The following is a 22,014-nucleotide window of genomic DNA, read 5'->3' on the forward strand; positions in this document are numbered from 1 at the left end:
CTTTTGTCCCCCCCCCCCCCCCCCCCCCCCCCCAAAAAAAAAAAAAAAAGAGACTTCATTTCAGTTATTTTGAACTTGTCATTTCAGAGTGTTAGTTACATATTCTAAAGGAACAAACACGAAGCCAACAAAAAGCTACCTGAATCTCAATGAGAAAACTCCGAGATCCATCCATAGTAACAGCAACAGCTAAGCCAGCTAAAACTTCTGACCCTGCATATTCCTCACTTAGAAACATCTCGCTAGGATTTACAACTGCTTGCAGTCCACTTTGCGACATCTCAAATACTCCAAGCTGACAACACAAATAATCATATTGTTTAAGAAAGTGATTTTGGTTCTGATACCTTCATAAACATTTTGCAGGACTCGTAACTAACGCAGATAACTTCTAGGTTCAAGGAGCAGCCATATCAGTGCAGTTTCTTATATTGGATGTAATCTCACAAGAAATGCATACCTCATCCGTGGATCCAAAACGATTCTTGACAGATCGAAGTAAACGATGAGACGAGTACTTCTCTCCCTGTGGATATATAAAATAAATCATGGTCATCAATCAGAATATTTAACTCAGAATTTGCTATGGCTAACACAAAAGATGTAATAAAAAGGTCCAGGTCCAATGAAAGGAAGAAGGGGAAAAGAGAAAAAAGGAGCTAATAAACTATTTGCAAAAGCATTCCCAATCATCCAGTACAAGAAATGTTCAAGGTACCAACTTCCATATATAAAACAACATCCACTATATGCTCCAAGACGCGGGGTCCAGCTATTTCTCCAGATTTTGTAACATGTCCAATCTGCAAGGCAAATAAAAAGGGAAAATGTAAACAAGAGGGCCATGATTTATGAAAAGAAATCACAAGATTCACATTGACAGCGGATCCTCACCAAGAGAACAGGAATGTTGGTCTTCTTGGCAAAACGCAGCAAAGCTGATGTGCATTCTTTTACCTGATATGCAATTAAACAACATCAGCACATCTGCAATAAAGAAACCATGATATAGTCGTGCAACAAAAATGTGTACTTAGTGCTCTTTGACGTTAGCATAACAACCATATACAATTTTATATTGCAAGATAAACACCTAGAGTGGAGAACCTAATAATCAAAAGTGTGGACATTCAGATGCAAAACAGGAGGAATGCCTGTTTGTAACTCAGAAGAAGAAGTTGTTTCAAATATATAGAAGTGTCATCTCATATAACATCCCAGAGGATGGTTAGTACGGGAAGCAATTGCAAGCATCAAGCCTCACGAAATAGAATCACGTCATTCACAGACGCTACAAGTAAGAAGTCCAACCTGGGATAACCCTCCAGCACTTCCAGTCACATTGTTTAAATAAACTGTTTGTATTGAGTCAATGATCAAAGCCCGAGGTGACAGAATGTGAGCTTTCTGTATTATGTCCTGAAAGAAGGCAAACTCACCAATTACGTTTGCAATTTTACCTCATTGACTGTTCCAGGTCAAGAAGGTAAGGGAACATGCTCTACAAGTTGATTCAACTAAAAAATGGTGCAAGTGTGTCCACATATTCAACAGGGAATGTAGTAAAAAGGATACCACGAAATAACAGCAAATCAAGTACAGAGGTAATGTGAATGGAAAAAAGAAAAGGTCTAAAAACATAACTAGAAGTATCCGATATAACAGCAAATCAAGTACAGTGGTAATGTGAATGGAAAAAAGAAAAGGTCTAAAAACATAACTAGAAGTATGGACCTCAATGTCAGTACTCGAATATAAGAATAGCTCCTCGGTTTTTATATCCATACGGTCCGCCCTGTTTCCAATTTGCTCAATACTCTGTCAACAAGCAGCAAAGTGAATTAACCAACATTATATTGCTAGAGATATGACAAAAGTGATATTCTGTCCATCAGGAAAGTATAAAATTGACATATCACCAGACACCTTCAAGACTACATAAGATAGATAAAACCAGCCTTATTGCAGATCTCTTAAGCAGACTTGATATACGCCTAATCAAAGTCAACACCATTGTTCAGCAAAATTATTTAAAGTCTTGTGAGTCTTGAATATTGATTTCTAGCATCTTGTTCGCAGGCCATCTAACTTTTAGTTACCCATGCAAGATTAAAGAATCAGGAAGAATGATATAGCAATATGTGAGGGTAGTCTCAAAGCAAGTAACTACTAGGATAATAAAATGCTCACCTCTTCACCTGAGACATATACTACTGGGGCTGGTCCACCAAAATCACACCCTTCAGATATTAAGGCAGCAACCTTCATAAAATCAGATCCAAGAGTATCATATGACATGAGAATAGAATCATGAATGCAAAAACAAGCAAGAAGTTGAACTTGCCTTCAGAAACAAAATATACCGAGGAATGGAAAGGTGAGTGAATGCTACAAAGTAAGACCAGATAAAATATTACAGCAAATTACTACCTGCAATAAGAGTGTGCTCTTGCCAACACCAGGGTCACCACCAACCAAAACCAAACAACCTTCAAACAGAAAACGAAATAATCTAAATGTTGGCACTGAACACATGAAAGTCCATACCAAGATCTTGTAACAAGAGTAACTGCAACAGCTGCAAGCCTGTAATATAGAATGCAAGATCAATGTGTCCCTAAAACAATTCAGGGGTGCCATGCATTGAAACAATACAAACTGTCCCTAAAACATCTGTTATTCAATGCGAATCCACTGAATATCAAGAATCAAATCCAGAAAATCCAGAAAAATAAGTAAATAAATAAATAAAACATCCCAGCAACACTGCCCATGCTTTTTCATGTTTAGACATGATGGCTCACAAATGATATTTATGAGTCTGCATCTTTACAAAGAGCGAGTCATATTGATCTTGATCTACCTTCAGACTTAAGAGGGGGGAAAAAAGCTAATCTAAAGAATCAACAAAATAGTTGCATAAACAACTAACTTGGGCCTGACCTGGAACAAGACCACCACCAAGCACCCTAGCAACTTCATTCCCGAAAAGTCCAGGCCTAAGCATCAACAACACTGATTAAGAACATAAAACATGGTAAAGAAAGAACCCACCATGCATCTACGAAGCAAAACCAAATCAATGTAAACAAAAGATGACTCTTCTACACACACAAAAAAAACAAAAAACAAAAACAAAAAATAAGCAACAACTTACAAGGGAAACCGCCATTCTTGATTACTAATACCACGTTGCACGTCTTTAAGCCGAATAGGAAGCACCTCACCCTCCTTCTTGGGAAGCCAAGACCCAACTTTCTCGGAAACCCCACCACCAATCTTCCCGTCATTAGAATCCCCATCCAAAACCTCCGTCATCGTCCCCGGCGCATCGCACGACCGGCACATTCCCCACCACTGCCCCTCCGTATGCCCGCAGCTCGAACAAACCCACAAAGTCTTCACCCTCCCCTTCTTCTTGTTCCCCACTACGTCCCTCAAACCCACCGATTTCACCTTTCTGAAACTCCCATAACTCCTCTCCTCCGGCGAATGCTCCCCAACCGCATCTCCAGACTCCGACGAGCTCTTCTGGGTTTCGCCTTCCGACTGTAATTCCCCGTGTTTGACCTTCTGCGTGACGATTCTGCCGGAGACGGGGTCGAAGACGGTCCAGACTCTGGGGGGTTTTGCGTCGGAGCTCGGGTCGATTCGGCTGTTTGGGGCGTCGGATGTGAAGAGAAAGCTTGTGGAGTGGAAGTTGCGGGAAAATGTGGCGTTTTGGAGGGTGGGGGAGTGCGAGTGTGAGGAGAGGCGAAATGGGTCTGGAATGGGGTTGCGAATGGTGGGAGAGAGAAAGTGTTTGTGGAGAGAGAGTGATCGGAGGGCTTTCATGTCTGAAATTTGCATGAAGAAGAAGAAGAAGAAGACGACGACGAAGACTAAAACCCTAGACAGACAGTTGTTAGGGTTCAACGGAGATTTAATCGAGATGTCGGAACCCGGGAAGTTCAAAAGACAGTAGTAACTTTTCTTCGGTTTTTGTTCAAGTTCGAACAGGGGACAGGACAGAGTTCAAATCCTTTTATCGTTTCTTGTAGTTTTTAAGTTTTGTTGTCGTTTGTCATCCTTTTATGTCGAAACGTCTAAACGTTTTTAGAGTTAAGTTCTTCTTCACTCTTCAGCCTTCGGATACGTTAATTTCTCATAAAAATGCCACTCTTAATCATCACCAATTGGGGGCAACAATGAAATACTACTAATCATTACCAATTTCTCAAAGGAAAAAAAAAGAATAATCAAGCAATTTACTGTCATTTTATTTTTCTCATAAAAGAAATAACTGAACCACATTATTTTTTCTGAATTTGAACAACTAAGGGTTATTAATTTAATGTATAAATGACATTATATTTTGCGTCCTTTTTTTCACCTAAAATTATTAATGAGACGTTTGGTTCATGGATTATAATCATAAAATTAAAATTATTTTCAATTTATATGTATTTTTTGTGAGAGAAAATACTGTAATAAATTATGAACAATAATTTAAATTAGAGTACGAATTCTCCAACTAAACAACCCTATTATTGTAATTGAAAAGTTCCAGAGTTGGTGGTAAGGGCCAAGGGGCTGGTTTAGTTGGCATGTGCATGTGTTCAGCATCATTCAGAACTATTATTTATGATTATTATTGTTTAGTATTATTATGTACAGGTGTTCAGCTTCATTCGAAGTCAGAACCACGTTTCTTTGTTTAGGTTTTCGTTTTAGAAAATTTAGACTAAATTTAACTCAATTAAAAAAACAAAAAACAAACATTTTCTTTTCACATCATGATCAACATTTTCCTTTTCATGAATTATCAAACAACTATTACTTTTTTATTTGGAAAAAAATGTTTATTCCACAGTGGTTGACCTTTGACCGCCGCCCCAGCACCCCATTCCTTCCTGCACAGAATCCAGACTGCGATTTGTGAGCGATGGAACTGTAACAAATATATTAGAGTCTAAACCACTAAATAAATGTTGCGAAAACCAAACCACCTAATTATTTTAATTATCGATAATTGACACAGATGATTTTAATCTCTTTAACATTTTAATTTTTATGCTTTTAATTTTGATAAAATAATCCCTAACGTCATTAAATTAGTATAATTTTTTTGTCTAGTTTTATTATTTTTTAACGAAATTAATTATGTGTAAATCATGTGATCGTATAAAAAATAATATTTTGATAAAATATCAAAGCAAGGATATTTTTATTTTTTTTAAATGAAAGGACAAAAAGAAAAAAAAAAAGCATAAACTCATAAACTGATAAACTGATAAGAAAAAAAAAGGGGAGAGTCCAAGGGCTGCATTTAATTGGATTAGAGATGACCCCACATATCAAGTTGGAGAAAATAAGTGCTGAAGCAGAGAACTAAAACCATCTTCATCTTCGTCCCAAAAGAAAAAAGATTGACTTCTCTCTTAAATGCCGGCAGCAACTTCCGGTCCGCCCCTTATTGTCAACGGCCTCCCATTCATGACGGAAAGTGTGATTTTTTTGCCAACTTTGGCCACGTTCTTAATTAGTTGCTACTTTTTTAACTTTTCTTTATGTTAGAATACCGTATTTTACACGCTTATTTTTACCGTCTAAAAATCCGACTCTCAACAAGGTTAAACGATACTGTTTCTTTTTTAGTAAAACACCGTATGTATATATATATATATATATATATATATATATATGGAATACTACTTCTTTTAGAGAATAATTAGTATCATTCCGCTCCTTCTCTATTATAACTTTAGAAATTTCAAGATTTACTAGTAAAATTAAGAGGACTTGATTCAATTGTACTCGAAAAATAGACCTAATTTTTACTTATATCATCACAAATCCTTTGGTTGGACACAATACCTAAAGTGAGTTTGTGGAGTCTAAAAGCTTAAACGGATTCTAAAAGGCGAAGAATGAAAGATATTCTTACTGTTACGTTGTGGTATATATCCAACACTACTTGCTTTTGGCATGATGGTAAAAAATAAACCAAGACCAAAACTTATACATGTGGTCCTCGTCAAGAAAAAATAAATAAATAAAAAAAACACATGAGATTGGCCAAATATTTCAGAGCCCTACCACATGTTTTTTCTATTTAAAGTCTTATCGGCGTGATTTCGTCAACACCCAACGCACGATGAATTTCATCGCAATGAAGATCGCGATTCTCATTGACCCGTAGAGGAGATCGGCGCGATTTCGTCAAGACATGTCCCTATGCGGCGGATTTCATGGCGATTCGTTGTGGCCGTCGCGATTTTGAAGTGATTCGCCACTATCGACGTCACAGAGTTCATCGTGATTCGCGACCCCCGACATCGTGACGGTGGCCGCGACGTCTCAACTGAAATCACGACTTGCCGTGACGAAAGTCGCAACAACTAGGCGGCGAGTTTGGGTCAAAATCCCGATGAGATCCAGCCAGTTTTCTTTTTTCTTGTTTTTTTTTTTTGTTGGTTTTTGGTTTTTAATTATTAGTGAGTTGATTTATGTGGGAGATATTTTTGTAACTTTATTATAAAAGTGACATGTTAAAGATCACATGTATAAAACAGTTTAAAATTTAATAGAGTTAGATAAAAAACAAACTTAATTGCACTAATTTAATATCATTAAAGACTATTTTATCAAAATTAAAAAATAGAAACCAAATTATCACCTCCTTAAAAAAAGTTAAGGACCATCCATTTCAATTGCCGCTTAATTATTCTAAATATATATGTATATATCTTTTATAATGATCCCATATTGCGTGTCCCAACCAGTTCTCTCTCTCTAGATGTCCAATTGGAAGTTAGGAGGAATCCGAATTGCATTCCCTCTCTCTCTCTCATGCTTTCTCTCTCTAGTCTCTTCCCCATGCCTATTTTCGCATGTCACGTTCACCTTGACATAAGACAAATTTTAATGGCCAATGTCAGTCCACATTTTATGATAGGAAAGTTGAAACCTTTGACATGTTTGTTTATACCAACTACCTGTTCATCTCTTCTCCGAGTAATATGAAAGAGACAAACAAATCTTCCTCTGAATCACAACTCATACACAAAATCAAAAGGTTGCTGCTGTCTTTTTGATCCTTTTTGATCCACTTGTTAAATATCACATACTTTTTGTATTCTTTTGCTGGTATTGATCATATGAAAGTCTCTTGTTCATGGGCTTGTAGAAATTATTTCTTTAATCCAGAAACAGCATAATGGTATGGGTTTTTCCCAAACATGATTTTTCTGTTCACCTTTGAGTTCAATCATTGATGGGTTATGATTAATCAAAGTCAAGGGCTTTGTTTGTATTCTGATTTTCAATTTTTCCTTTCTGATGACCAAGATGGAAGATGAAGAAGAAGAGGTTATAGAATAATCAAAGATCTTGAGCAATAAAAATGAAAGAGAAAAGCGACATAAAGCCAATTATACTGAAATTTGGGGTGGCTTTAGCTTTGTCTTTCGCTAGTTTTCTGTATTCTCGCCTCAGAACCAGAAGACTCAAGCCTTCTCTTCCTCCTCCTAAATCGCCACGCTCCTCAGGTTTGGAATTTCTACTTTACTTTTCTGTTTTATTTGTTATATATATAATATGTGTATATATATATATATTCTTTTTTTCTAATCTTAGAATCAATATTATACTTTTAGATCATGGAAGTGAAGTTGATTCAAGAGGGAAAGCTAGACGGAGAGATGAGATTCATGCGAGGAAGACAAGAGCCAGTTCTTACGGTGTTGCCTCGGTTTCATCGGAAAAATATGTAAGTTTCTGTTTGATTGAGTCTTGTAAAATAAAATAAAATAAAATAATCTGTCCAGCTAATAGTAAACGGTTATCTTTTTATCGGTAATTTCTAATTTTAAAAGTAATTTTTGATGGATATGATCAATTTTTTTTTTTTTTTTTGTTTTTTTTTTCTTTTGAAAAACATTACTTATTTGTTTATTTCTGTAAGCTCATGAAAGTTTTTCTTATTATTATTCTTTCTTTTTTGTTATGTGACTGATTACTATGAATAAGCAGGGTTTTTTTATTTATTATTTTTGCAGAATTATATTGCTAATTAAGAAACTAAGAACTAACAATTTTAAATTCCAGTCAAGGGAAAACAAAAATCATAGAAATGTCAATAATCTACAATATTCTTTTCTTTCGAGCATGAGATGCTTGATGAGTACTCAATTTCCATTGATTTTTGTCAGATTACTGCTAACTTATGAGTTATGAAGTCTTCAAACCCACGGTATTAAAAATTTCCATCCTTCACCTTTGCTCCTTTTGTTTCTTTGTACTGCTTGGGAATCACGCATAGACCACTCTATTTTTGACCTTTTACTTTTCATATGAACCAATATGAGAATCAATTTTTAGAGATCTTTTCTTATGAACCAATATGAGAATCAATTTTTACATGTTAGAATCTCCTGACATGTGATGGAAGCTCTGCAAATTTCTGGCCCAGATGCTTATCATAGTTTCTTTCTTATACCAGGAAGAGCCATACATGCAGAAACTCACTGGAGAGAATTCCATCGCTGGCCTCTCTCCGTGTAGTCGGCTCAGCGAAGACAGAGAGGGTTTCCTCTTACCGGAGTTCAATGATCTCATGAAGGAATTTGATTTGGCTGGAGCCACTGCTGGGGTTTCTCCAGAGGATGTGGATACTACTAGTTCAGATGTAAAGACTCCGAAAGTGTTTATTAGTGCACAAAAGGATGAATACGAACAAGAGATCAACCGCCTTCAGAACATGGTTAGGCTACTTTGCGAGAGGGAGAGGAATCTTGAGGTCCAGTTACTCGAGTATTATGGCGTTAAAGAGCAGGAGACCACTGTCATGGAGCTCCAAAATCGTTTAAAATTAAACAACATGGAGGCTAAGCTTTTTAGTCTCAAGATTGAGTCTTTGCACGCGGAAAACCAAAGACTGGAGGCACAAGTTGCTGGCCACGCTAACGCTGTGACTGAACTCGAGGCTGCAAGAGCAAAAATCAAGCTGCTTAAGAAGAAACTGAGATTTGAAGCTGAACAGAACAAGGAACAGATCTTAAATCTTCAGCAAAGAGTTGCGAAGATGCAAGACGAGGAATACAAGTCTCTTGCAAGTAACTCTGATGTTCAGTTGAAGCTGAAAAGGATAAAAGACTTGGAGGGTGAGATTGAAGAGCTGAGGAAGTCTAATTTGATGTTGCAGCTCGAAAATTCTGAATTGGCTCAGAGGTTGGAGTCCACAAAGATACTCGCAAATTATGTTCTTGAAGATCCTGAGGTAATTATTGTCTGTTTCATTTTCTTCTTCTTGTCACTACTCCTGAATCCATTTCACATATTTAGAGCATATGTTTGTTGTAGACAGATGCATTGAAAGAGGAAAGCGTGCGTTTGAGACAAGCAAACGAGGATTTGAGGCAGGAAATCGAGCAGCTTAAAGCGGACAGATGTGCAGATATTGAAGAATTAGTTTATCTCCGGTGGATAAACGCTTGTTTAAGATACGAGCTGCGGGATTATCAGCCTGCAACTGGCAAAATGGTTGCAAGGGACCTAAGCAAAACATTAAGCCCGAAATCTGAGGAGAAGGCAAAGCAGTTGATACTGGAATATGCCAATACAGAAGGGATAGGGGAAAAGGGGATCAGCATTATGGATTTCGATTCTGACCGATGGTCATCATCCCAAGCTTCGTTCACAGATTCCGTGGACTTAGATGAATCGTCTTTGGATAATTCATCTGCCGCCAAAACCAACACTTCAAGCAAGAAGAAGTTCTTCAACAAGCTCAGGAAACTTGTCCGGGGGAGAGACGGTCATCATAGTAGCCAGGTTTTGTCAGGAGATCATAAACCTGAATCCGTTGAACAAGATGGAGATTCACCACGGTACATCCCAAGTACACTAACAGGAGACTACGCTGTGGCAGAGGATAATAGATTTCGAACTTCATCTCAGAATTTGTCTAGGCCTTCTTTGGACCTATCCAGATTAAGGAGCTTGAAGGAAAGAGAAGTTGTGGATGTACAAAGTGTGCAGAGAAATAGTGATGTGGGGTCCTCTTATGTGTACAAGAGTTTTGCTTTGGGCGGAGAAATTGCCAATGACCCAACTAATGATTCAACTGCAAAAGATGAAATTGAAAAGCATTCAGATTCTACTGATAAGTCTGAGCTTTTGAAATATGCAGAAGCTCTAAGGAGGTCTCGTCGTGGGTCTCTCAAGTTGCACAGAAAATCAGCTTCTTATAGTTCTTTTTGACAAGAAGTTCTGTTTAACGATATTTACACTTTGCCTGTTTGTATATGACTGTTTTAGCATATATACACATAGAAATGTATTGGAGAGTCACTTTTACAGAAGAAGAAAGCTTCTTGATCAGTGAGTGATGATTGTTTTTAGTTGTTGGTCCCACTCTATAGTATATTTGAAGATAAGGTTCTTTACATGTAAGTTCAATAATCAGTATTTAGGATTTTTTTTTTCTTCCAGAGTATTAAGGATTTGATTTACACCATTTATTGCGACCCAAATTTTCATTTCCACTCAAGTATATTTATGCCTCGTTCACTTCGCGGATTCGAGTTTTCAATTTGAGCTGAGATGTGACATTTTTTTAGAGCTTTTCACTGTAGTAGAAAAAGTTAGATGTGACATTTTCTGAGAGCTTTTTACTGTAGAAACCTAAAACTGAAAATTCGAATCGGTGAAATGAACGAGGCCTTAGATTCCGTCGAAAAGTTTGAATTACAATTTAATTTTTTTTACATTGTTTTTCACAAATTTCAATTTAAGTTTTCCATTGAAACCTTTCAAAAAACGTAATTCTTGGCCATTTTCAGAAGCAACTTCTTCAATACTAGTGTCAACAACATTTTTCTTCAATAATGCCTTAATCTGAAAAAGGAAAAAAAAAAGGAAGAAAAGTAGTGGGCCGGGCCGTTATAAGGAAAAATTGGAGTGGGCACTATACCATAGGTTTTGAACTTAGATTAAAATATATCAAGAAACATAAATTATTGTATAAAATACCACAATCAAAAATATTTAAAAATTAAAAATATATAAATGAAAAACCACAAAACGTCTTATAAAATCTAAAATATTGAATTAAATACATAAAATTACAAGTATAATTTTAGTTAAAGTACAAAACTTAAATAATGTTATTTTGATATATTTTGTAATAGTGATAAAAGTAAATCTAACCTTAAAAATATGGGCCTAAATATCTCAAGGGAGAAAGAAGAAAATAGGCAAAAACTTGAGATGAATTAAAATTAATAAGCCAATAGTTTACATAAGTTAATAAACAGGCCAAATTACTGTTTTCGTCCATAACTTGTCTGGTTATGAACCATAACTTGACAAGTTATTGTCCACAACTTATCTGGTTATGAACCATAACTTGACAAGTTTGTCCATAACTTATCTGGTTATGAACCATAACTTGATAAATTATAATCTATTAATTTTTATAACTAAAAATTGGTCTATATATTTTCTTAAACTTTTCATATCGGCCTATTTCCTACTATTTCCCATATCTCAATTAGAGTTGGGCTTCCTATTTCTGTGGGCCTGTAGCTGACCCAAGAAAGAAAGAATCAAGAAATGCTTATTTTAGTTAACTTTCCCGCCCTTAACGTTCATACGACACAAATAGCCACTTTCAGGCGATCAAAACGCCGGCTCTGAAAACCAAGTTCTCTCTCTCTCAGAGCTTATATAAATAGAAATCAACAGAGACTACTCTACCGTTATAACAAACATAACATCTCTCTCTCTCCTTCTCTCTGTTTCTCTCTCTCTCTCTCTCTCTCTCTCTCTCTCTCTCGTTTCTCTGTGAGCTTCTTGGGTTCCGAGAAAGCAAAAATGGTGGCGGAACCGGCCGCTGCACCGCCGTCAAGGCGACCCCAACCAACGACGGCATCAACGCCGTACTCTCCTGGGACTGGGAAGGTGTCACTGTACGTGGGTGATCTTAACCCGCGAGTCACCGAGAAAGACCTCGAATCCACATTCCACTTCATGGGTCCCATTGCCTCCATCCGCCTCTGCCGAGACTTCCGCACGGGAAAATCCCTTCGCTACGCCTACGTCGACTTCTTCTCCCACTCTCACGGTAATAATCACTTCCTTCCTATGCCCAATTTCGCTTCTCAGATTCAGTATTTCACTTTGTGCAATGTGATACAATTTTCTTTTCTTTCTTGCGTTTTCATTTTGATTAACTTTTTTTCTCAGTCTGGTTAATTCAACTCATCTGTTTCTGCCTGTGTGTAATTTCTTGGGTTTTTTTTTTTTTTTTTTTTACTATGAGTTAGCTGTTTCTTTAAAGTTTGCTCCTTTTTGGGGCTTTTTTAGTAGGTTTTTGTTCAACGATGAATTACGCTATCAGTAATTTCTTTGAATTTTTCGCCTTTTTGGGGTTTTGTTTCTCTCTGTGTATTTTCTTTTTTCCCTGGCGTTTGCTTATTTCCTTGTTTTCTTTGTTTTCTTAGGTGTTTATTCAATGACGGACAGTAATTTCTTTGAATTTTTTTGGGGGGGTTTTGATTCTTCTTTTGCGTGGTTCATTTTTCTCACCATTCTTCAAGTGAACTTTCTTTTCCGCAAGATTTCTAGTTACCAATTAAAAATTTCTGTACTTGAGCTTTTCTTTAGCTTTTTTTTTTTTTTTTTGGCCTCTGCTTGATTTCATATAAGTCTATTCTATTATCTGTTTTGATCAGCGTCTAAAGCTATAGAATGTCTAAACCGCACTGAGTTGAAGGGAAGACCCATGAGGGTAATGTGGTCTCAAAGAGACCCTCTTTCAAGAAAGACTGAAGTTGGCAATCTCTTTGTGAAGAACCTTGACAGTTCAATGACAAGTGCTAAATTGCAAGGCATGTTCAGCAAATTTGGGAATATACTATCTTGCAAGGTTTCTAAAGAAAATGGGACAAGCAAGGGCTTCGGGTTTGTCTGCTTTGATTCAGAGGACTCTGCCATGGCTGCGCTCACTGCTCTCCATAATTCGACCGTGCAAGGAAAAAAGTTGTAAGCCCTCTTGGTCTCCTCCTCCCTCTTTCCTTTATTCTGAGCCATACCTCATTATGAATAGTCATGAATGTTCATCTATTTGGTTTACAAATTCTGATATTGCAATTGATTTCCAATTCGTATGCTTCTCCCTAGACATGTTTCCAAATTTGTCAAGAGAAGTGTGAGGACAAAAACAAATGAAGAACGAGCATCAACCAATCTGTTTTTCAAGAACCTTGATTATGATATAACTGAGGATTTCCTACAAGAGCTGTTCTCTGAGTTTGGGAAGGTTTCTAGTCTGAACCTCTTGAAGGATGGCAATGGCAATTCAAGAGGCTTTGGCTTTGTCAAATTTGAATCCCTGAAAGAGGCTAAGAACGCTGTGGAGCATCTGAACGGCTTGCTGCTTGGTAACCACAATTGACTTTGAAACTTCTTCGTTGAATAATAAAAGAATATATAAATATACACTTCACTGACAAACGGTGTCAAATTATCTATGGATTAGGGTCAAAGCATTTGGTCATTGAAACGGCTCAGATAAAAGTTGAAAAGAAGATGATCAACTACCAATTTGAAAAGTTTAAGGACACAAATAATCTGTGTGTTAAGAACCTTGACCTATCGGTGAATGACACCAAACTGAGAGATCATTTCAGTTGCTGTGGAAAAGTGATATCAGTTAGAGTGATGAGATTCACTGATGGCACTAGTAAGGGATATGGTTTTGTTTGTTTCTCCGCCCAAGAGGAAGCAAAGAAGGCTCTGCACTCACTTAATGGTATAACATCGAGTTCAAATCTCATTGAGCCTCATTACCTCTCTCTCTCTGTCTCTCTCTCTCACACAATTAATTCTCACTCAGGGACCGTCTTAGAAGGAAGGCATTTGCGCTTGATTTTGGCTCCAAATAGAGAATATTGCAACATGGTGTCGGAAGATTACATCCGTGCTGAATCTTCCTCAAGAGATTCGCCTGAAAATCTGGCTGATTCTGCTCCTGCCCCTTTTCTCAGTTGCGCCTACATTCCTACCTCTCTTGCACACTCTTTTCAATACCAACCAATCGGCTATTTTGGCGGTGATGCTGGTGCATCGTATCCATTTCTGTTGCTGCAGGATCTCCTGAATCAGTGGTACACATATGTAAGTAACTGTTTTATTTGCCAACTGTTTTATCCAAAACCACAGATCGTTTTGCTTTCAGCAGGCTTTGTATTTAGTAAACTTCATGAAATGAAACCGCAGGTTCCAGGAACACAACTGCAGCTGGATGATCAGACTTTCCAGAATTGTATGTTGAACTTTATTCGCTCTTTTTTTATTGTTTGCTCGTGAATTTTATTTACTCTTAAAGTGAAAAAGGATAATTCCTAAGATATGCTTCAAACGTATTAGCTTGTAACTTTCTTTATGTATTCACTGATGGTTTCTTCTTGTTTTCTTTCTTTTTATGACAGTCTTTAGTTCTGAATATCACCGGGAGCAAGTTAAGGATCATCTGTGGGACCTCCAAGACAATGTTTAGGAATCTTTTCTATCTCATTTTATAGTATCTTTGAGTGTTAAGTACTGTTTTCTGTAAATGATATACAGTTTGGAGATTTTTTTTTTTTCCTTTATTTGATGAATGCCCACAAAATAAACATTTCCTCATTTTCATCTCTGATCATTTTCATTCTAAATTACTGCCATTTTTCATGTGACCCCCAAAAGAGGGTGTCAAGGATTAATTGAAACAAATGTATAAACAAGTCTAGATTATAACAAGACCATCGAATACTTATCACATCATATCATCAAATTTCTATATTAATTTGATGGTAACCGCCTTTACAAATGTAACCATTGAAAATTGAGCCTAAAGGTGTGTATATATATATTTATATAAAATATATTATGATCGTGTTTGGTAACTTATATTGTATTGTATTGTGTTTTATCATCATAGTATAATACGATGTTTGGGGTAATGACATATTATATGAGGGGTCAAAATGTAAAATTTTAATAATTTTAGGGTCAAAATGTAATTTTTAAAAAATTTGGGGTCAAAATGAAATTTTATAAAAATGTTGAGGTCAATGTGTAATTTTATAAATTGTTGGGGTCAAAATATAATTTTAAAAAAAATATAAAATTTGTATTGTGCCCCTTAAATTTTTTCAACAATTATAGGCTCCAACATGATCCTATATCAATCCGATCCGATCTGACCTTTAATCGTGCCCAACCCTAACATGAATTATTAATCCACTATAAAATAATGTAATACAATACGTAAAAAATGAGACATATTCAATAATACAACGTAAATTGTATTAATTTACTATTCATATTAATTTATATAATAAATAATTACACTAAATATTATATTATTATATAATACAGTTAAACAAACATGCCCTATAATTCTAGAATCTGACCTAAAGGGAATGTGTTGCGGTTCTTGTCGTTTCTTTTCTCTTATTGTTTACCAATTTATTGTCGTTTGGGATATTTACATGGCAGTTGTCGTTATTTTCAATGTTTTGTCAATTTGGTGTCCAAATGTTCTGTCGTTTCCCAATTTAATGTGTTTTTTTTTCTTTTTATACATTTCAGTCGTTAGTGTTCTTTCCTTCTTCTTTTTTTGTCGCCCCTTTTTCCTTTTTTTTTTTTATTCTTTATGTTACTCTTTTGGTTTCTCCTTTCAAAACGCTCTGTCGTTTTATTCATTTCCGCTTTAAGTTTACTTTTTTCCCCCCCATTTTTGTGTTCGTTTCCCGTTTGGTCGACGTCTTTAGGTGATTTTGCCAGGTCGTAAGACTTACAGTTAAAATACGTCGTCTAGGGAAAATGGCCTGAAGTTTCACTATGATTAGGGCTTTAACTTGAACTAGGATTAGGATTGTCCGACTATAAATAAGTTATGTACCAATACCATCAACATTCACATAACAATTTCATTAAAAGTTTTTCCATGGGCCTCCTGATCAGGTATTTATTTTTTAATTTCTTTCTTTCTTAGTTTTTTTATTATTATTATTATGTAGATAACGTTAGCCCGTTTAGTTCATGGATTAGAATCATAAGATTATAATTATTTTTTATTTACGTGTATTTTTTGTGAGAGAAAATACTGTATCGAACCATAAATCATGATTCGAATCAGAGAACGAATCCTCCAACCAAACGGGCTCTAAATAAGATATATAAAAGAGCCTAGTGTGCTGTTCTAAAAAAAAGTAATAAAATATATAATCAATGACGGGAGAAGTTTTCTTTTGTTTTTATAAGCTTTCTAGCGCCCTTTATTCTTTTGCCTGCTTTTATTGTTTGACATATTTTTGTTGTTCAAACCTAAAACATTGACGTTGTTCTATATACCATCTATCTTAGGCATGCATGAATAGGTCAGGTTCCCTTCATCGTATATGCATGATTTAAGACTTGTAGTCATTTTGTCTTACTAATAGTTTATCAGGCTCTTTTTTTTTTTTTTTTTTTTTTTTTTTTTTCTTGCTCGGAATAAATAGTTTATCTGGCTTATGTATTTCTGTACGTGTGTATTTTTTTTTTTTGTTTAACTTGAAAAAGAAGATGTACAATGTTTACATAATAACACAACAACCGCTAATATCTGTAGATTCCTTGTGGTGTTGAAGAAGATCATGAGAAATTATAAAGCAGAACCTTTGAAGAAGGGTGAGTCATAATGAAAAAAATGGTGGAGAAGTATAATGGAATGGATTTCGACGGTTTTTCCTAGTACAGTCAAATTATTGTTCTTTCCTATTTTATAAGAATATTCTTTCTTTTTTTTTGGAGCAATACACCTTGTAAAGAATTAAGGTACTCCATAATGATAATAATATTTGGAGAGGATCGTAGTTCGGCTAGTCTAGAAAAACCAATAAAGTCTATTCCAATGATGTTAGATCTAATTTTACGTAAAGTGTCACAAATAATATTGGAACACTGATTGATTAAACGAGTTTTGGATTAATTACGTTCAGTTGTTCAAGCAGAATAAAATGTAAAAAGTAAATAAACACATAATATGGTACCGCAATTCGGTACACACACTTACATTTGTGAAGCCACGCCCAGACAATAAACAACTCATTATGTTCTACGTCTTCTTTTTAACTTCGAATCTAACTCCACGTCTTCTTCTAGAATTATTTTAATCTCCAAGCAAAATATCTTCACGTAATCTGCAACATGAATTCAAATCCTCCATCAACTCCAATTATGAAAGTGATCTGCAACTTGAAATTTTCTTGAACTTATTTTTTAAATTTTCACAAGATTATTAATAAATTACCAACTAATAAAAATACTTAACAAAACAAGCCCATGCAAGTTGGCCAAAAATAAAAAAACGCGCCAAAATGTTGCATTAAATTTTTTGAGTGCATGACTCTTCCTTTTATTTTATATTGGTACATATTATTGAGTTGTTTCATGTTTGAACTTTCACTTGTTTTAAAATAAAATATGATTAGGATTTTAGAGCAAGTATGGCTGGCTCACTAATATGCTCTTATAGGATTTATGGTTTTCAAAATTTGGAGCACTTCTTTATCGTGAATTAATATTGAATAGGATGAACCGGTCTATGGATATTATTATTATTTTTTAATTTCAAAACTACTATTAGCCGTAATTAAGAACAAGAGTAAATTGGGAAAGACAAACGCATTATTGTAAGAACATGTTATTTACTAATAAGATAAAATAAGGAAATTTTTATAGTACGACATATATTTTTACTCCATCGCTAAGAATTATTATTTTTAAATACTCAATTATTTTTTTAACGATTAAATATGCGTATTAAAAATTTACATCGTACGTAAACTTATTTATACTCTAAATCAAGTCCTTGAAAAAATAATTTAATGACCCAAACACAATCTCTACCTGTAAAGTAAAAGAGTCATTTTTTTTTCTTTTGTTATTTGGAGCAAAATAGTCTTCCCTATCATAATTGTAGTTCTAAATAATTATGTTATTTACTACCACTAGTTTATGAATTTGGTATGTGTTAAATTTTGATTATAAAAACGGGAAAATGTTATCCATGTTAAGTTCAATTAATATAAGGAGCAGGTGTTTGACAAAATTGTTAGCCCAAATATATATATAAATATATATATATGGGAAATGCTACAATACCATAAGGCGGTGGAAATTGAATGAGCTCACCATTAGATGGATGTCCCCACCCGCACCAGAGTTATGAAAACCCTAAGAGATAAAAAAAAAAAAAAACTCAAATCTAAGATCTGAACACGTTCCCTGCCGCTGGAGTAATGGGAGGGGTCGCCTGCAGCGCCTAGATCGCGATGGCCGTGTGAGTGGATGGCATTCCACCACCATGGGTCGCGACGGAAATCACGACCCATTGCGACGGAGATCGCGGTTTTATTGCGATCCATTGCGACGGAGGTCCGGTCCTCGTCGCAAGTTCCTCCGCCCCTTCCGACTGTTAATCTCATCAGCTCCTCCACTCGGAGTTTTTATTTATTTATTTATTTATTTTTTATTAGGGTAAGAATAGATTTTCATCAAATGAAGTAATGTCTATTTTTGTTTCCATGAAACCGTGATCTGAAGCCTTTGACGTTCAATCCAACGGTTTTAAAAAGCAAAATTCCATATCTATAACGTATTTGTACTGTTCGGTACGTAGTCATCCCCTCTTTTATAACATTGACCCACTAGTTTTTTAAATGGATGTCAATTATCCAGAAATTGGAGGTTTAAGAGGGCATTTTTTCGGAAAATTATGAAAAATTTCAGCTTTGGCTCGTCTAAATTAGGGGAAAATAGTGACATTAATTTGGGAAAAGAAAATTGTTAAATGAAAGAACTAGAAAGCGGGAGAGGGAAAAATTTCCCGCTTTAAACTTCCTTTTCCCATAAAAAGCTCTTCAACTTTTCAAATCCTCCTCCTCCTCTCTCTCTCTCTCTCTTTCGCTCTCTCTCTCTCTCTACTCGAAATCATCAGCTCTGGTAAAATTGTATGTTTCTTCCCATTATTTTGCAGATCAATGTTATGTTTTATGTTTTCCACTTCGCTTTAATTTCTCTTTCCCATTCTGGGTTTAATCCCTTTTTTTAGAGAGCGAGAAAGGGATGGTAAATTTGATAGAGGTGATTGAATATGGCCGCGATGACGAGCCTCGCTCTCCAGACCCAGAGAAACAGCAGACACGCTCCGACGCGCAATGGAAGTAAACAAAACGGACGGCGATAAAGTCGAAATTGAAGATCAGAAGGAGGACGCTGATTACGACGATGAAGAAGATGATAATGACGACGATGACGACGACGATGAAGAAGAAGAGGATGACGACGGCGACGAAGATGATGATGAAGAGGACGATGGAGAAGACGATAACGATGGAGATGAAGGAGACAAAGAAAACAAGCGGAAGTTCTTTCTTCAAGATCTCAAACTTTTCGATTGCTCCAATTGCCACAAAAGACTTTTCAACACTGTCTATATGGTATGTATCTTTATACTTATTCCTTTTTTCTTTGTTACGAGGTTTTGAAATGTGCGAATAAGTGGTAGAGTTAATGCATAAATAACACATATGGTATCTTTGAAGTAATCTTTGTTTCAATTGCTTAATCGGTCATGTATTTGATAGTCGATGGAATGGTTCATAATCATATTCTGGTGTTTCAACGAATGTGGGTCTCTTCACTTTCAATCTTGTTATGTATTGGGTGCTATTTAGTTTTATTTTTAGTTTTTGTCATTTTTTTGTAAAAAAAAAAAAAAAAAGGTTAAAACTTTTTGAAGAATTTGGTTGGTAGATACAACCGGGGAATGTGATAATTTCAATATTGTTGAAAGAAAATTCTATTTCAAATTGTGGAAACGAGAAATTTACTTTGTCCATCTTTATCCCATTTGAAGACTATAACCACAAATATAATTATAATTATGCATATATACTAATCTTATACAAACATGTATAAGATACGTGCTCAATACTTACACATAACACATTTACACACGTCTAATGCGCGCAAAATATTTGCATACAATCGATGCATTATCACGAATATTACATCCTTTGGATCACTTACTAAATATGTCCTTTTTCTGTCTTTTCTATATTTTATATTTGACGGGTTTTATAATATGAATCAATCAACAACAAATTTTGGATCTTTTTTTCTGTTGTTTAAATAAAAGGATTATAAGGGAATAGAGGTAGAGCTTAAACCCCTGCTCTCTAGGACTGAAAGAGAGACGTGTATTTCATCTTCTGCAGCAGTGATGCTATTTTACGCCAAAAACTTGGGTTCTTGAGTGATTATTATGTGAGATTTATAGTTCTCTTTTTCTGTAAGGGTTTGTAAGATAGAGTTAAGAGAAGGGTGTAATTCTTTATTTTCTATGGCGAATAATGATAAGAAGTAGAAGGCTGCTGAGGTTTATTCAATCCAGTTTTCTCTCTTATTTGCTGTTCTCTGTTCTTACTTGATTTCTGTAGAAGATTGTGTTTGGTGAAATCGCGTGTTGTGCAATCTTGATTGTTTTCTTTGTTCCTGTTGGTATGCACTGGTGTTTAGAATGGAAGAGGTTTGAGTTCTTATTTGGCAATTATATACAGTGCGAGAATGAGCACATAGCTTGCCATAGTTGCTGCTCTTCGTCTTCAAGTAAATGTAAATCTTGTGCTCCATCTGCCAGCTTTAAGCGCTGCCAAATCCTCGAGAAAATTATCCAGTCGCTTGGAGGATCATGCAAATATCTGAAATACGGGCCTTGTTCATGCCCAATCGAGGGCTGCAACTACTATGGTCCACTGATGCAGCTATCCATGCACTTGAGCGGCCAACATAGAGATTCTATCACATGCTTCAGGTACAATAAGTTGTACTCCATTACCTTGAGATATGACGAAAGGTTCTGCGTTCTTCAAGAAATGAGTGATGGAGACATATTTCTGGTCGACAATGTCGAACATGATATTGGGAATATGGTCAGTGTTAGCCGGATAGGACCTTACACGTTTATCAGTCCCTTCTCAATTGAACTTAAGATTGAAGCTGTCAAATGGGTCCACTGGGATCAACTCTCACTGAGGCTTTCGTGTAAAATAGAAAGCATTCGCAGCCGGGTAGGTTACCAGCCTTCAACCAGAGACTTTCTTCTTGTTCCAAGTGGATATTTTGAAGGGGGTGAGGAATTTGAGTTGCTGTTCCGCATATCTCGTGCTGACGTCTGACTCGGTGGATTTCCCTTATGGATTTTGTTTTAGTTTCACGTTCTACAGATGTTCTACAGACATTTTTGTTTTGCAGCAAATGTATATGGATGACATAACTAGTAGCAGTTCTGAATGACCATGGAAGTTTTTTGTTTATGCTGGTATCTTAGCTATGGAGATTTGGTCTCAAATACTCTCTTTTCTTTTTTGATAATTTCAAAGTATGCAGTTAACTTATAGGCGATTATGATTTCTAACCATGCTATTATTTCAAGAAAATTTTCTTGTAGCCAAGTATGAATTAGGAGTGTGGGAGTATGCATATGGTGGATTATTACATTAGGATTGTCAGCCCAAAAATAAGGCATTAAGCATGTGCCTTCCTTCAGATTCAGGGGACAGGGATGTATTCTATAGTCCTTCTAATCCGATAACCCGTAAGGTTTTATCTCTTTTCTTTAAAAAAAAAGAAAAAACTAGGCAAGGTTTACCCCTCTGTTTAGAATGTTGGATATCAAGTAATATTTTGAAATGAAATTTGCATGTACGAAACTGACTAGTCACCAGTGTTTTGTGTTCTAAAAAAGACATGGAAAGTAGCAAATAGTTAGGAATAACAAATGAGCAAGTTAAGGATCATCTTTGGGGACTCCAAGAGTGTTTAGGAATCTTTTCTATCTCATTGTAGAGCATCTTTTCTATCTCCAAGACAGCCATCTTGCTTAATTTGACATGGATAGTAACCTAAATAGTAAAAAAAAAAAAAAAAAAAGAACAA

At 35.7% G+C, this 22,014-nt stretch overlaps 4 protein-coding genes across 6 annotated transcripts in view; 3 read left to right on the plus strand and 1 right to left on the minus strand.

Annotated features, from left to right (window-relative positions):
- The window catches only part of LOC21408962 (DNA repair protein RadA), a 5,805-nt gene extending 1,835 nt beyond the window's left edge, over nucleotides 1–3,970 (minus strand). The window contains exons 1-10 of the mRNA XM_024166687.1: nucleotides 3,158–3,970; nucleotides 2,944–2,999; nucleotides 2,431–2,489; nucleotides 2,191–2,262; nucleotides 1,735–1,818; nucleotides 1,312–1,419; nucleotides 895–957; nucleotides 723–803; nucleotides 461–526; nucleotides 140–295 (exon numbers count right to left, since the gene is read on the minus strand). Coding sequence (XP_024022455.1) covers nucleotides 140–295; nucleotides 461–526; nucleotides 723–803; nucleotides 895–957; nucleotides 1,312–1,419; nucleotides 1,735–1,818; nucleotides 2,191–2,262; nucleotides 2,431–2,489; nucleotides 2,944–2,999; nucleotides 3,158–3,849 — 1,437 coding nt within the window. The 5' untranslated portion in view covers nucleotides 3,850–3,970. The remainder of the gene's footprint in view (nucleotides 1–139; nucleotides 296–460; nucleotides 527–722; nucleotides 804–894; nucleotides 958–1,311; nucleotides 1,420–1,734; nucleotides 1,819–2,190; nucleotides 2,263–2,430; nucleotides 2,490–2,943; nucleotides 3,000–3,157) is intronic.
- Nucleotides 3,971–6,769: 2,799 nt separating this feature from the next.
- Nucleotides 6,770–10,472, plus strand: LOC21408963 (protein CHUP1, chloroplastic). 2 transcript variants are annotated; one of them, XM_010099864.2, is made up of 5 exons: nucleotides 6,770–7,057; nucleotides 7,330–7,529; nucleotides 7,638–7,750; nucleotides 8,483–9,259; nucleotides 9,343–10,472. In XM_010099864.2, the coding sequence occupies exons 2-5, from the start codon at nucleotides 7,385–7,387 to the stop codon at nucleotides 10,240–10,242; spliced, it is 1,935 nt and encodes a 644-aa protein (XP_010098166.1). In that variant the 5' UTR covers nucleotides 6,770–7,057; nucleotides 7,330–7,384; the 3' UTR covers nucleotides 10,243–10,472. The 2 variants fall into 2 exon arrangements, with proteins under 2 accessions (XP_010098166.1, XP_024022498.1); XM_024166730.1 differs by lacking the exon at nucleotides 6,770–7,057 and adding an exon at nucleotides 7,079–7,201.
- A 1,384-nt stretch (nucleotides 10,473–11,856) lies between these two features.
- LOC21408964 (polyadenylate-binding protein 4-like) lies at nucleotides 11,857–14,548 on the plus strand. The gene is made up of 7 exons (XM_024166754.1): nucleotides 11,857–12,106; nucleotides 12,717–13,026; nucleotides 13,165–13,424; nucleotides 13,523–13,795; nucleotides 13,880–14,160; nucleotides 14,263–14,308; nucleotides 14,475–14,548. Exons 1-7 carry the CDS (start codon nucleotides 11,857–11,859, stop codon nucleotides 14,540–14,542), a joined length of 1,488 nt encoding a protein of 495 aa, XP_024022522.1. The 3' UTR covers nucleotides 14,543–14,548.
- Nucleotides 14,549–18,617: 4,069 nt separating this feature from the next.
- Nucleotides 18,618–21,369, plus strand: LOC21408965 (E3 ubiquitin-protein ligase SINA-like 10). Of its 2 annotated transcripts, XM_024166755.1 has the most exons (3): nucleotides 18,618–19,025; nucleotides 19,127–19,514; nucleotides 20,637–21,369. In XM_024166755.1, the coding sequence occupies exons 2-3, from the start codon at nucleotides 19,233–19,235 to the stop codon at nucleotides 21,252–21,254; spliced, it is 900 nt and encodes a 299-aa protein (XP_024022523.1). In that variant the 5' UTR covers nucleotides 18,618–19,025; nucleotides 19,127–19,232; the 3' UTR covers nucleotides 21,255–21,369. The 2 variants fall into 2 exon arrangements, with proteins under 2 accessions (XP_024022523.1, XP_024022524.1); XM_024166756.1 differs by having other exon boundaries at nucleotides 18,618–19,514; nucleotides 20,717–21,369.
- The last annotated feature ends 645 nt before the right edge of the window (nucleotides 21,370–22,014 follow it).

This window comes from Morus notabilis, unplaced genomic scaffold, assembly GCF_000414095.1.
Source record: "Morus notabilis unplaced genomic scaffold, ASM41409v2 Scaffold307, whole genome shotgun sequence".
NCBI classification, from domain to species: Eukaryota; Viridiplantae; Streptophyta; class Magnoliopsida; order Rosales; family Moraceae; genus Morus; species Morus notabilis.